Source organism: Erinaceus europaeus, chromosome 14 (genome assembly GCF_950295315.1).
Source record: "Erinaceus europaeus chromosome 14, mEriEur2.1, whole genome shotgun sequence".
NCBI classification, from domain to species: Eukaryota; Metazoa; Chordata; class Mammalia; order Eulipotyphla; family Erinaceidae; genus Erinaceus; species Erinaceus europaeus.
In genome coordinates, this window is record NC_080175.1 from 63,494,199 (window position 1) to 63,508,667 (window position 14,469).

Below are 14,469 nucleotides of genomic sequence, written 5' to 3' on the forward strand. Positions count from 1 at the left end.
CCGACGCCAGCACGCAGGAGCCCAATGCCAACACGCTGGAGCCCGAAGCCAACACGCTAGAGCCCGATACCAACACGCTAGAGCCCGATGCCAACATGCTAGAGACCGAGGCCAGCCCACAGGAGCCGGCTCTCCACTGCATGGTGCAGGGCACTGGACGCGTGATCCCTCCACACTGCTCGGCCACTGCGTACAGGGCAGCAGACATGGCAGGGCCATGGGGCAGGGCCGCGGCGGCCCATCATGGCCGCCACCCCTGGGCACCTAGGCTCACGCCTTCTACAAAGATGGCCTGCCTGCCCTCTTTCTATGAATTCTGGAACCATCCCGGGCCTCCCGGACCCCCGGGCTCCCTGCCGAAACTGGGCACACGAGATCTCCAGCTGCCGGTCGGGTCTGAAGACAGACAAGCTGGAGTACGCAGAGACTTGTGCAGAGATCGCAACCTGCAATTCCTAGAAGTGGAGCTGCGCGGGAAGCCACCTCCAGATGGTGAACCCCACCCCCAACAACTAAGACAGTACAGATTTAAATTCGTGTTTAAAATGACATGTCTTCGTAACAAAGGTTTCTCTCCTTGTGTATTAATGACCATGTTTATGTGTATGTTTAAAGTTTGGTAAACAGTAGCTTTAAGGCTAAATTCTTGCTAGTCAAAGTTAAATGAAAAAGGTTTTCAATGTAATTCTCATAAAGATAAAATTAACTTACATTTAAAGTCTAAGGTAAAAATTAGTTAACAATCAATATATTTTAACTAAGTTGGTCTAAACAAAAGGTTAAATAGACTTGTTGATATGTAAAACACTACCTTCTCTATTAGAAATGGTAGATCGCACAATGGCTATGCTAATTATTCTCGTGCCTGAGGTTTCCTCTCCGGCCCACACCTAGGGTGTGTCTCCATCTTGAATGGGTGTAACAAAAGGTTAAAAGACGTTGTTGATATGTAAAAGTCTCAAATTCCTTCTCTAGTAGAAACTTTGGACCGTGCAGTAGATATGCTAATAACAAGTTTTGTTTCATAGTAAGTAAGTTGCAGCCAGCTGCCTGTGGAACTCTAGGCTGTTCCCCGCCCCCATGCAATTGCCCATCGAGGCAAGTAGCCCCCCAAAGGCAAGAAATGTTTTTTTTTCAGATATGGCCCCCTCAGGCCTTCCCTTGACAACATGCTGGTTTTTGTTATATATGTTTCTGTTCACCCCACACCCTTGATACTATAGTCATTTAGTTAAAAAGAAAAGGGGGAATTGTCGTTTGCTTTACATTGGTTTGTTCTAGCCCTCCCCCGCCAAGAGAATTGGATGAGTCCTGTTAATTTCGCGGGCCTGCTTGGCCCCGCCCCAAGGAACCCCGAGAGGGTTCCTGAGTCAGAGAGTTCCTGAGTTCCATAGTTTGAGAGTGCCAGAGTTCCTGAGTTCCTGAGTTCGAGAGTTTCAGGGTTACAGAGTAAGAGAGAGTTCCAGTGTGCCAGAGTTTCAGAGGACTCTCAAGTAAGAGAGTTCCAGAGTTCCAGAGTTAGAGAGTTCCAGAGTTCGAGAGTTCGGGAGTTCGAGAGTAAGAGAGGGTGCTTGTGCCGCCGCAAAGAGACAGCAGAGTTCTGTTTGGTGATTAGTTTGTCTTAGTTTATAAATCGTTGGTCCTAAATAAAGAAATACAGCTTCCCTGCCCAGCCGTTGTCTCTGCGTCTCTGTTACCCGCCCGTGAAGCAAGCCAGCCCGGCAAGAGTCTTCCAAAAATTTTAACAACATATACATCTCCAAATGCTCAGAAAGAACGGAAGAAAAAAGAAAGCTGAAGACAGAGTGTAGGCGAATGAATTTATGAATAAGCAGAGGCTGCAGATTTGCTTTGTCTGATAGGATTGTTTCCCCTGAGTTTGAATGTAAGTGAAGAGCTCTGCTTGTAGAGTATCTTTTCCTATCATTTCAATTTCCTATCTTGTTTTCTTTCAGTTAAGTATACAGCCATTTAAATGAAGTCTCTATTTCTGGTGTTCTGATCTAATTATATATAATACAGCCTTTTCCAAGAAATCAACATCAATGTTATATTACATGAAATTGTCTTGTGTTTTTAAATAGTGGTATTTGCTACCCACATTCACTTTTGGTTTTTCACTTAGTCAATTACAACTGCAACTTAAAATCTGTACAGAAGAATATCTCACTGACCATCATGAATAATGTTTTCATTTAAAGATTTTGCAACAGAATGATTGGACCTGTTCCTTTTACTGATATATTTTTAATTTTGGACTCTACACTGAGAATATTACACCAATTTTATATCTAAATAAAAATAAACTGTGTTCTATATAGTGCTATTTACTTAAAAACAATATATTTCCCCATCCTAAATCATATTATGATGATATTGTTTAGTCCAAAATTTACCCCCAAATATCTCCAAATTCACAGAGTAGTCCTTAACACTAGTGCATAGTTAATACTTAAAAGTTGATCTCTTCAATCTTTGGCTGTGTGTGTGTGTGTGTGTGTGTGTGTGTGTGTGTGTGTTTCCTTGGCAATCTAATTTCTTCCAGACAGTTCACTGAGGCTGTAAACTGTAAGTGGAGTGGAAGGGCAGAGCAATCAAAATACGGAATATTGAAAAGGTTGAAGTAGTAAAGCAACTTTCCCTGGATATATAAGACATTAAGATTTTGATAGTTTATATAAGTGCAGATATTGCATTGGGAAGGAAAATAGCACAACCAAAAATCACTATTTTCAAATGAGTATTTCATGAGAATTTGATAAGAGAATATTGGTCTCAGGGTTAAGAACCCTAGGTAAAGTTTTTTTCTACAATTTTAAGTTTAATTTAATTAAACTTGCACATACATAGAGTTGGGATTTGTATACTTACTGATATTTTTATATAATAAAATCCCTGTTTATATGAACTATGATATATGTATTCATATATAGTACCTGGCTAATAAAAAGTCATTTATATAAAGTCAGTTTTTTCCGGTATTTGATGGCTACATGCTGTAGGCTAAAATTATAGATAGTCATACTCTTAAGAGTTCAAAAACTATTATAAGTTAACAGTTACCTTTCGACATTTTTGTGCTGAGGTTTTACATTGCTGATTCCTTCCTTCTACTTTGTATGCTGTTGTTTTGTAAGATTCACATCATTATAACAAATAGAAGTGAATTCTCTTAAAAATTCTTAGACTTCCCTAATTTTAGTTATTTCAGTTCACCTGGTTGCTTTAGGATACCTTTGTTCCTCTTCTAAGTCTTTAAGATATGCAGTGAGGTTGTTTACTTGAGCTTTCCCTTATTTTTATATGAGTGCTTGTGTGGGTATACATTTCCTTCTTAGTACTCCCTTAGCTGTGTCTCAGATATTTTGATAGCTTGTGTCTTATTTTCACTGAATTCTTAAAACATTTTGATTTCCTTCATTATTTCTCTTTGACCCAGTAGTTGTAAGGTAGTGTAATGTTGATTTTCCATATTTGGGGACTTTTACTAAATTTTTGTTCGTTATTAAGTATAACGAACAGTGGTATAAGAAAATGCTTGGGATGATTTCAGTGTTCTTGAATTTGTAATACACTGTCTTTGTGGCCTGAGACATGGTCTTTCCTTGAGAATCTCCCATGGACTTGAACAGAATGTGTATTCCAATTTCTTGGGGTGAATAACTCTGAAAATGGGTAATAGTTCCAGTTTATCTCTTCATGTAATTTCCTCATTTCTTTATTAATTCTCTTCCTAGATGATCTGGAAAGTTGAGAGAGTGGGGAGTTGAAATCTCCTACTATTACTGTGTTGCTATTAATATATTGTTGTAGCTCTTCCAGTAGATTTTTGCTAATGTTGAATTCACCTTCTTCAGCTCATCTTGGATGGAGCTTGAGGGAATAATGCTAAGTGAGATACACCAGAAAGAGAAAGATGAATATTGGATGATCTCACTCATTGACAGAAGGTTAGAAATAGTAACAGAAGTGAAAACACAAAGCGGAACTTGGGCTGGGTTTGGTGTATTGCACCAAAGTAAAAGACTTTGGGAGAGGGGGCTCCTGGGTTCTGGATCCTGGTGCACAATGATGAAGGAGGACCTAGATGGTGGATGAAGGGCACTGGGGGGGGGGGTATTGTGTTTTCCAGAAAAGTGAGAATTTTTTGCACATATACAACTGTATTTATTGTTGGTTGTAAGCCATCAATACCCTCAATTTAAAAAGAACACTCTTTCATTGTATGGTGTATCATGTAATCCACATTAATACCAGAATAAAATCTTTGAGATGAAAGAAGAAGAAACTGGTGAACCCAAAGATTTACCTGCAAATATGGCAGAAATTATGTAAACTACACACAAAGGATAACTCTTTCTAGACATTAATTATTTTAATTTATTTTATTTCTTTTATTATCAGTATAATAAGATAATTTACGAGAATTCCATTGTTTAAGGAAGTACTATTGTTGACCTCATAGTTGAATTCAAAGATAGGTACTGAGTTCCTGGTTTAATCAGAGGATACTGAGTGTTTTCAGGGAATGATTTGACCAACCCATGAGAGAGATACAATGGGTGAGACCATGTTTAGAGACTAGGAATTGATAAGTTATGATCTTAATAAATTATGGTATTAATAGGTGCACTATTGGGTTATAGATAAGAAACAGTGATATCTTATTATCCAAGACAGCATTGAATTAGAATTAATTTTCGATGTTTCTTTTATTCATTTTATAGAACTTATTAATGATATACCTTTTCATGATATATTTAATATTTTAAAATGTTAAGAACTTTGTGTTATAAAGTATTTGTAATTTTGTCTTTAAATATTATAAAAGAACATTTATGATGTTTATGAGTGTTTCAGTTAAATTTTAGCAGACTTTTTAGTTCTATTCAAATAAAAGACTGTCATTGTAATGCTATAATGTGACAACCTCTGTTGATATATTATTATTCATTAAACAATATGCTTCCTTCTATAAATGGGAAATTGTTTATACTAAAAGTACAGAATCGTATGCAAAAGCATCTGGATTATTTTTCACCCAAGCTATCTATTCATTTATTTGATAGTCAGAAATGATGATTTATATTTGTCTGAATTCCCTGTGGATCTTGGAAGTATATCTGTCTATATACTAATAAATATAATTTGCAATTTCTGTCCTTAAGCATATGTGTTCAGTTAAATAAGTCATTTCATTCAGTGTCATGACTGAGATTTTGTGTAATACTGCTTTATACTATATTCTTTATACTAGTTTCTGAATCAGTCAACATAGAAATGTTCTGGGAATTATTATTATTATTATTATTATTATTATCTTCCAAGATAATTGCTGGGGCTCCGTTACTGCACAATGAGTCCACTGCTCCTGGCGGCCACTATTTCCATTTTAGTGGATAGGACAGAGAGAAATTGAAAGGGGAAGGAAAGACTGAGAGATGGAGAGAAAGACACCTGCAGACCTATTTTACTGCTTAGGAAGAGACTTCCCTGCAGGTGGGAAACCTTGACCTGGTCTTTAGGCTTTGCTCTATGTGTGCTTGACCTGGTGCACTACTGTCTGTCCCCCAATTAAATATTTTTACCACAATAGGCATAGTTTGACTGCTTACTATGTGCCAGATTCAACTTCAGTCATTCACAATAGGAAGTATAATAGAGTACATCCAGTGTAGATTTAATACTGCAGATGATAATAAATTATATAAAAAAGAAGGGTACTGGATATTCAGGTATGAGTTTCTTTTTGTGATTTGACTCAAGCAGTGATTTGAAAAGTTCTATTAAATGGGATGAGTTTTAGCACAGAAAGCGAGAAGCAAGTCATTTAACGCTGTGGGAGAAACATTGCTGACAGACTTCAAAACATATGTAGAAGCCTTGAGGAAGGATAAAGCCTGGTGTGTTTCATAAGGAATATCGAACAGAATACAGTGACCACATATTAGAAGTTTGTTATATATGAGAAGTGTATTGGAAGTGAAATAGTTAAGATTGGAGATGGACGAGTCTCGGTAGTGGAAACATTACATAACTTAGATTTTTGCTCCAAATCTGACTCCAGAAGACACTGAAAGGAGAAACATGAAAAGCACATCACAGCCTACTACCCATTAAAATCGTGTATCTCTGATTTTATTTTATTTCTAAGAACAAGAAATCACTTATATTTTTAAAATTCAAATTAGTAAAGTGAAAACCTCCTACATTCTTAATTTATGATAGGATAGGCCTTTATCTTAGTTTAGATACTTGTTTACATTCCTCTCACTTGTCTCCACCCAGTTAAGTCTATTTTCATCCATATTACTGTCATTTATTTTCTCTTTATTTTCCCATTTTCTCCACATACTCTTAATACGTAAGGAACAAAATTGATTACTTGTAATTAAACTAATCTAGAAAAATTTATTTTTATCTAAAAGTACTTACAGCAATTGTATGTAATGCTTACCTCTAGAAATATTTTTTAAGATTCAGATTTACATTTAAATTTATTAAGGTTTGTATGAAATGTAAGAATTTTAACAAGATAATTATATATTTACATATACCATAGCTTTGATATGTAGACACTTGCATTAATTTGAAAGATGTGTGTATTTTATTTGAGTGCTCATATCTGTATATGACAAGGGAGGAACCAAGCATGATGCAATCACAGGTACTGTTTGACAGAACCAGTGATCCCCCACATAACAAGTCCTGTGTCCTACCAGCCATGCTGCTTTCCTAGCTGTCTGAATGTTTTTCAGATGTTGCCTTATGTAAATTATTTTCTAATATTTTATGGTTTGTTTATATTTTTGTATATTAGAAATATAATTTGAATTATATTTCTAATATACAAATGTTTATCTTTCTGTGTATGTCACATCTAAACATATACACGGCCCGAACTCACGGTTGCCCAGGGCAACAGTTGAGCCATCAGGGAAGAGACACATCTTTCCTTCTGTAGGCTTGAGTCAAGAACTGTCATTGGTAATACCTGGACGAATGTTGTTTTTGCTGGGCTAGGTTGTTTTCACCGGGCTGGCTTCAAGGGTGGGTAACAGACGACTGGGGACTCATGGTTGAGCTGTAGGCAGTATCTCTTTATTCATGCAGGACGCAGCACAATCTAAGCAGAGCTAAGCTAAACTCAAGTACCCTAAAACTCACAATGCTGTATTTATATATACTTGCCAAGTAGGGTGGAAGCAGGATGTGACATAGAGAGGGTGGAGAGAAAAGTGACTGGTGAAAATCAGAGTGTGACAAGGAGGGGGCAGAGCAGGGGAGAATCCACCAATGCCCTGGAGGGAGGGTGGTGCTTGTTAACAGTGGTTATGTAAATAGAATGCAGTGGTTATGTAAATAGAATAGTGTTAAGCAGGGGGGATTTAAACCAAATGAAACAGAAGGGGTCTCATGCATACCAACAGACGAATGCTTAAAGCAGCGGGGAAAAGAACAGTAAAACTGTCAGGAAAAAGCTATCATCCAACAACTGAGATATGGCAGAAATGAAGTCGATATTCCGTGAAGTTCTTCCAAAACAAGGACAGTTGTCTGCAGAAGATATAACCACACTGGTGTTGTGTAAACCCAAACTTTTACCCTTAAAAGCTCTGACCCTGGAAAAACTGGAGAAAATGCAACAAGCAGCACAAGATACAATTTGGCAACATGAAATGGCAGAAAAGGCAAAGCAGATAATCCACTGAATGATAACACTTCTACAGAATACCCTCCTTTACCTACTATAATAGCAAAAAAATAATCTGTATGCTGGAAGTAGTATGTTAGGAAAGTTGATTCACATATATAATATAAAAATACTCAACTAATAAGACTAGTATTGAACATAAACTATTATTGAATATATCCAATTTCAAAATATTGAACCCAAATTTTATGAGTTTTACCCAAGTTTTTTGAACAGCAAATTATTGTTCCCAATTCTTATCACTGTCAGTTTCCAGGTAACATTCTAGGCCCAAGTTACAAATACAACTTTTATATTCAGAGACTCTACACATCAAGACCAATGAATCGAAGGAAATGGAAAAGTCAATTTATGGTGAACAGTATAATTGAACATTTAGTGGTAAATTGAATGTCATATATACACACTGACTTTTAATGATTAAAATTTACATATTATAACATTAATCTTAAAGTTTTTGCATGTGTTTTTTTTTTTGGTTTTGTGTTTTACATTATCTCATTTTAACTTTTTGGTCATCACCTGCTAAGGAGACTTTCTTCAGAGAGGGGAGCAGGAGAGGAGGAGACACCACACCACACCACAGCTTCCTCCAATGCAAGTGGGGGCCAGGCTCTAACCTGAGTCACAGGCTCGGCAAAGTAGGCATGCTTGTCCCAATGAGCTGTTTTTCTGGCCCTAAAACTACTTTTATGAACTTAAATACATCATGTCATTTTTAAGGCTCTCCTATCCAATCAGTCCTAGCATTGATAACAAAACTCTTACAATAACCAAATGTGGTTAAGAAACCTTCACCTGGGAGTCGGGCAGTACACAGCAGGTCGAGCGCACGTGGCACAAAGCACAAGGACCGGCATAAGGATCCCGATTTGAGCCCCCGGCTCTCCACCTGCAGGGGAGTCGCTTCCTAGGCGGTGAAGCAAGTCTGCAGGTGTCTTTCTCTCCCCATCTCTGTCCTATCCAACAACAATGATGAAATCAATAATAATAATGATTACAACAGTAAAACAACAAGGGCAACGAAAAGGAATAAATAAATAAATAAATAAACCTTCACCTGTCCAGTTCTCCTCTGAGCTATAATTATACTGATTTTTAAATTTTTTATTAGAGCACTGATTAGCTCTGGCTTATGGAGGTGCAGAAGATTAAGCCTGGGACTTTGGAGCCTCAGGCTGAACATATTCTGTATAACTCTTAAGATATTTTCCCCCTGCCCAATTATGCCAATTTTTAGGAACATAAATTCCATGTCTGCCTATGTCATCCAGGTATTAAAACACACAACTAAAATCTCTGAAACCAGAAAACAGCATGGGCTTGAAAAAGCATATGTGGTAAATAAGAATATTAAATTTGGAGTACTCTAAAAAAAAAAGTACCTAAACCTAGGAATACCTTTATAAATAATTTAATTCTGGGTTATCTTACGCAGTCAGTAATAGACAAATTATAGACCTTGAGGCCTTGCTGCAAAGGAGATATAGAAATGTGAACATTCTTTAGCTAACTGATGTCTATTAGTAGCTACTATTATATTCACACTAGGTTTTCGGGGTGTCTCCCTCCTTCTCCAGCATGGTGTCCTCCAGGGGAAAGGTAACAGGCTGGTTCTTTCTCGCTCACAACAGGGGTGACACGAAGTAAAAGACACCAGGGGACTCTTAGCGTGAATCTAAAAACTGAGTCCTTAGAGTCCCAGAATCCTAGAGTCTGTTTATTGGCAAAGTGGACATGAGTTAAATAGAAAAGCAATGGAGGTAATTATTGTTGCAATATGACAGAAATTACAGGTTTCTTAACAGTCCATGCCCCTAAGGTAGGGGGTTGGTATGACAGGAATTGATGAGATACAAGACAGTTATTTTCCATAACACAAGCAACTTAATTATCCAAAGGTATTTGAGAGAAGCATAGGGGTTAAACCCGTAGGGTGAGACAGAGAGAAGATGGATATCAAAAGGCCATATAGTTTGGACTTTCTCTTGTCTGGGCTCTGAGGTGTGTGATGAAGTGTGTGATAAGCTGTGTTCTTCTGTGATCAGAAGGTGACTTTGAATAAGTGAAACTGCAGCCATGTGGCCTGCAGTTAATGGAGGGAAGTACTGGGGTATCTGTGGGCCAGAGAGTCAAGAAGGAAAGAACCAAGTCTGAGTTTCCCCCCTTATACTCACCTCGGTTGAGAGAGACTTACCAAGAGGTTATCTTCTCAGACCTCCATCCAAAGATGGGGGTGGTTCTCCCTAAGCTCTATCAGGCTCACATATGTTCTCAACATTTCCTCCTAATTTCTTTAATTAATGAACTGTGTTTATGGATCAATGTCAGTTAGAGCATTTCTTTCCTCTAAAGGAATACGAGTGTAAGCGTGAACTGAGACTCTCTGTACTGTAACACTAATTATGTCATGTATGCGTTTCTTGAGGAATTGAATGAGGCAAGGAATAATCATCGATAGAGCTACCATAGCTAGCAAAGGGCCTAGGAGAGGCAGAAGCCAAGTAGTTAAAGGAGAAGAGAACCAGGAGTTAGTAGCGAAAGAGGAAAAGGAATTCTTAATATCACAGCTAAGTTTGTGCAAGATATTAACATTTCGGTTTTACAAATCTAATTTCATTTATAAAAGAAACAACATTTTTCTAGACAAAGATCACACTATTTAGCATAAATCAAGTCCAAACCATGGCAGTTCTGGAGTACCACCTTGGCAAGGGAGTTCATCTGTCTCTGGAGAGACTCCAAGCTATCAGAGGTAAAGTCAACGGACTGTTGGAGCTGATTTTCAATGCGTCCAGCAGCATAGAGAGATTGTCCCAAAGTCCACCAGCAAGTTTAAGGGATGCAGTCAGTTGATGTGATGTCCAGGGGAAGAAACAGCAAGTCTGGTCCTCTGGTGGGTCAGCGCCAGCTGATGAAATTCTTCTTCTTCATAGAGGGTCAGCTGTGGAATAAGAAAAACTAGGAGGCAAGGACCAGGTAGAGAAGAACTGACACGAAAATTAGGTCAGCAGAAAGAGAATTGGGTAGGCTGGTGAGGTTAGCTGGAGTATATACTGGCATGGTGTCCTTTAATGGTAAGGACTTGCCAACAGGGACTCTGTGGATTTTCCAAGAGCAGTAATGTCATCCACCATAATAAAAGGAAAACAAACATTCCAGCATTGAAAAAAGAAAAAAGAAAAAAAATGTGTCTCTATCACTATGTGTCTCTATAAATTGGGTGGCTTTGTCAATGAGATATAATAAATGGACAATTCGGATTTCCGTAAATATTAAGAAGGTTTGGTAAAGTTACTTCATTGATACTTTAGCCAACTGAATACTGGGGGGTGCATTCCCCTTCTTTTTTTATTAATTGAGCTTAAGGGTTATAGTTTTTCTTGTTTGAGTTGTAGCCCACATAAATTTAGAAAAAGTACCAATTGAGAAAAAAAAAATGTTTACCAAACATGGGCAGGTGAGTTATATCGATCTGCCAGAGAGCACTGGCTTTTATCAATGGGGATTAGTCTTCAAATTCTGCATAGCAGGATCTTAATTAAACAAAGCAGGAGCCAGTAAAGTGCTCTCACTATGGCAGGTCAAGCGTTAAAATTTAAGACACTTGTAAAAAATGAAAAAAAAATTTTAGGATATGAATGACTTTAAGAGTCATCACACACCCATAAATAAAAAAGAAAAATGTTTAGCTTTAAATCTTACCATATGAGCAGTCGGTTCTTCATCTGTAGATTGTACCTATAATTATTTACTTAAGAGAAAATAATGTGTACCAAGTTAGAAGTTTAATGGTTAGAATTGGCTTGAGTTCCTTCATATGATTTTAGAAGGCTCTTTATTAAAATATACCAGTATGTTATAGAAAGTCAATACCTAATGTGTTAACATGATAAAATGCTTACTATTTTTTTTTAATCACTTAAACAATTTTAAACTTAGTTTGTTAGAATCTTTATTTATCACAAAGCTTATCACACCCTTAGGGCAGCTATAAACAAGGGTGGGTACACAACTTAATTGATCTTTCACTTAAAAAGCTAAGATAAACCTCATAGCTTAAATGTTTAAAAATAAATTTTTACTGTTACATTTATTTTAGATGACAATATTAGACTAAATAATTTTGTTGAATCACATCTGCCGAATTAAAAAAAATTTATCAGGCCAGGAATATCATGTTTAACCCTTTATTCCTGGCAAGGCCACTGTTCTACCCTGACTGGGTCATTAGAAAGCCAGACTAAGCACGGAATTTGTTACAGTGGCAGTTGGTATTGGGGTGCTGTTAAGGTTTACAATTCTCACAAGAGTGAGAGAGACTGTAGAGGCATTTTACCATGCCTAGAGATCTCAGAAAATCTTTTAACTAATGAACTGATACTGATATTAGCTATCAGAAGGATGAAACTGTCTTATATTTTAGTCTGGTAAAGGTGTGCCAACTCTACAAGTCAGGATCCTTAAAATCACATTCAGCTTAACTAAATCTTATTTAAAACTTAAAACAAAATCTAGTTATTTCAGAGGGTTAACACACATTAGTGAAAACAAAGTTAGCACACAAATTTAAAACAGACATTCTTGGTGAAAAAAATTTTTTTCCTTAGCTCACAGCCACTCCCCCGCCACCCGGACCCCAGGAGGGGCGGGTGTGGCTAGAGGAATGACTGACTGCAGTCTTTGCCAATCTGTGGAGCAGGATCTCTGTGATGTGATTGGCTGCACGGATGGAACAAGCGGGCTTAGTTTACCACCCCGCCTAGAAAAAAATTTAGGAAGTTTCTTTTCTGGGCTAAGGTACATTTTAGATTTTTAAAGAAACAAATCATTGAATTGCTATCAAAAGTGTGTGCTGGTTCTCTAATAACCTTTAAGTTAAAGAGACCGTCTTGTTTGATTGATTTCTTTCTTTCTTTAAAGAATAACTTGCTAGCCAGGTAATATCTCACTCAGAACTGGTTTAATCGTTTTCTGAGGGCTCTGGCTGTCACAAAAAAGCTTTATCTTTTGCGTTTTCCTTTTAAGCAGTAAATAGCAGTTTTAAGACCATGCCTAGGTCCACTTTAATGTCTGATTGACTCAGAAATTAGGAGAGGGTATAGAACAAAATGCCACAAAAGTGGGAGAGGAAAAAATTAGGTCAGACCCGTTTAAGATTAAACAGGGGAAGGACACTCAGTTTCTCAGAGCCTGGCCAGGGTTCTGATCTGCTGAGGTTCCTTCTCTGCGTCCACTCCACGAGCTTCCCTGGAGCTTGAAGGATAGGGAGAAGGAGAGAAAGATCACAGGGACTCAAACGAGAGCCTCAGGGTTACTTTCCATGTACTTTGGTACTGCTTCTTCATTTCTGGAGTCACGGTCCCGATCCTCTACGGTTGGGCCAGCATTTTTTTCAACCGGGTGCTTGGGGTCAGGAAATTCTGCCCCACGCTATGGGCGCCAGATTTCGGGGTGTCTCCCTCCTTCTCCAGCTGGTGTCCTCCAGGGGAAAGGTAACAGGCTGGTTCTTTCTCGCTCACAACAGGGGTGACACGAAGTAAAAGACACCAGGGGACTCTTAGCGTGAATCTAGAAACTGAGTCCTTAGAGTCCCAGAATCCTAGAGTCCATTTATTGGCAAAGTGGACATGAGTTAAATAGAAAAGCAATGGAGGTAATTATTGTTGCAATATGACAGAAATTACAGGTTTCTTAACAGTCCATGCCCCTAAGGTAGGGGGTTGGTATGACAGGAATTGATGAGATACAAGACAGTTATTTTCCATAACACAAGCAACTTAATTATCCAAAGGTATTTGAGAGAAGCATAGGGGTTAAACCCGTAGGGTGAGACAGAGAGAAGATGGATATCAAAAGGCCATATAGTTTGGACTTTCTCTTGTCTGGGCTCTGAGGTGTGTGATGAAGTGTGTGATAAGCTGTGTTCTTCTGTGATCAGAAGGTGACTTTGAATAAGTGAAACTGCAGCCATGTGGCCTGCAGTTAATGGAGGGAAGTACTGGGGTATCTGTGGGCCTGAGAGTCAAGAAGGAAAGAACCAAGTCTGAGTTTCCCCCCTTATGCTCACCTCGGTTGAGAGAGACTTACCAAGAGGTTATCTTCTCAGACCTCCATCCAAAGATGGGGGTGGTTCTCCCTAAGCTCTATTAGGCTCATATATGTTCCCAACACTAGGTCAAATATGTTCCCTGGTATGATTTAAAACTTGCTGTGTGAAGTTTATTTGAAAGACAAATAAATACCCAACAAAGAATAAAAAAATAAATAAAATAAAATAAAATAAAATAAATAAACATATACACATGCTCACAAACTTAACCAGAGACAACAAAGACATAGTAAATAGCAGGTAACCTTGTGGATATGAATACATGATTCCTAAAAATGAATCATTCATAACTAATTCAATGCCACCAACATTTTATTGAGATGGATATTGGGAAAAAAATTGAGGTGTCAGAATGTAGCAAAACAGCTTACTCAACTTTTTTTTTTCTTAGCACTCATTTATGGTGGTATTAAAGGTTGAACCTGAGACTCTGGATAGCAGTTGTCCATCTTTATCTTCCCCTCTCGGTCTCCCTCTCTCGATTTCACTCTGTCCTATCCAACAAAAGCTACAGCAATGAAAACAATAATAATAATGACAACTACAAGGCAACAAAATGGGGAAAATCACCTCCAGGAACAATGGATTTGTAGAAGAGGCACCAAGCCCCAGCAATAACCCTGAAGGCAAAAAAAAAAAAAAA

The 14,469-nt window shown here is 37.9% G+C and overlaps 1 protein-coding gene across 1 annotated transcript; it reads left to right on the forward strand.

Moving 5' to 3' along the window:
• The first annotated feature begins 7,435 nt into the window (after positions 1–7,435).
• On the forward strand, positions 7,436–8,160 carry LOC103111945 (BBSome-interacting protein 1-like). Its single transcript, XM_007521287.3, has one exon. The coding sequence runs from the start codon at positions 7,503–7,505 to the stop codon at positions 7,710–7,712; it is 210 nt and encodes a 69-aa protein (XP_007521349.2). The 5' UTR covers positions 7,436–7,502; the 3' UTR covers positions 7,713–8,160.
• Positions 8,161–14,469: the final 6,309 nt, after the last annotated feature.

What these genes read in the sequence shown, in the direction of transcription:
- LOC103111945 (XM_007521287.3), top strand. Translation starts at nt 7,503, where the DNA reads ATGGCAGAAATGAAGTCGATATTCCGTGAAGTTCTTCCAAAACAAGGA.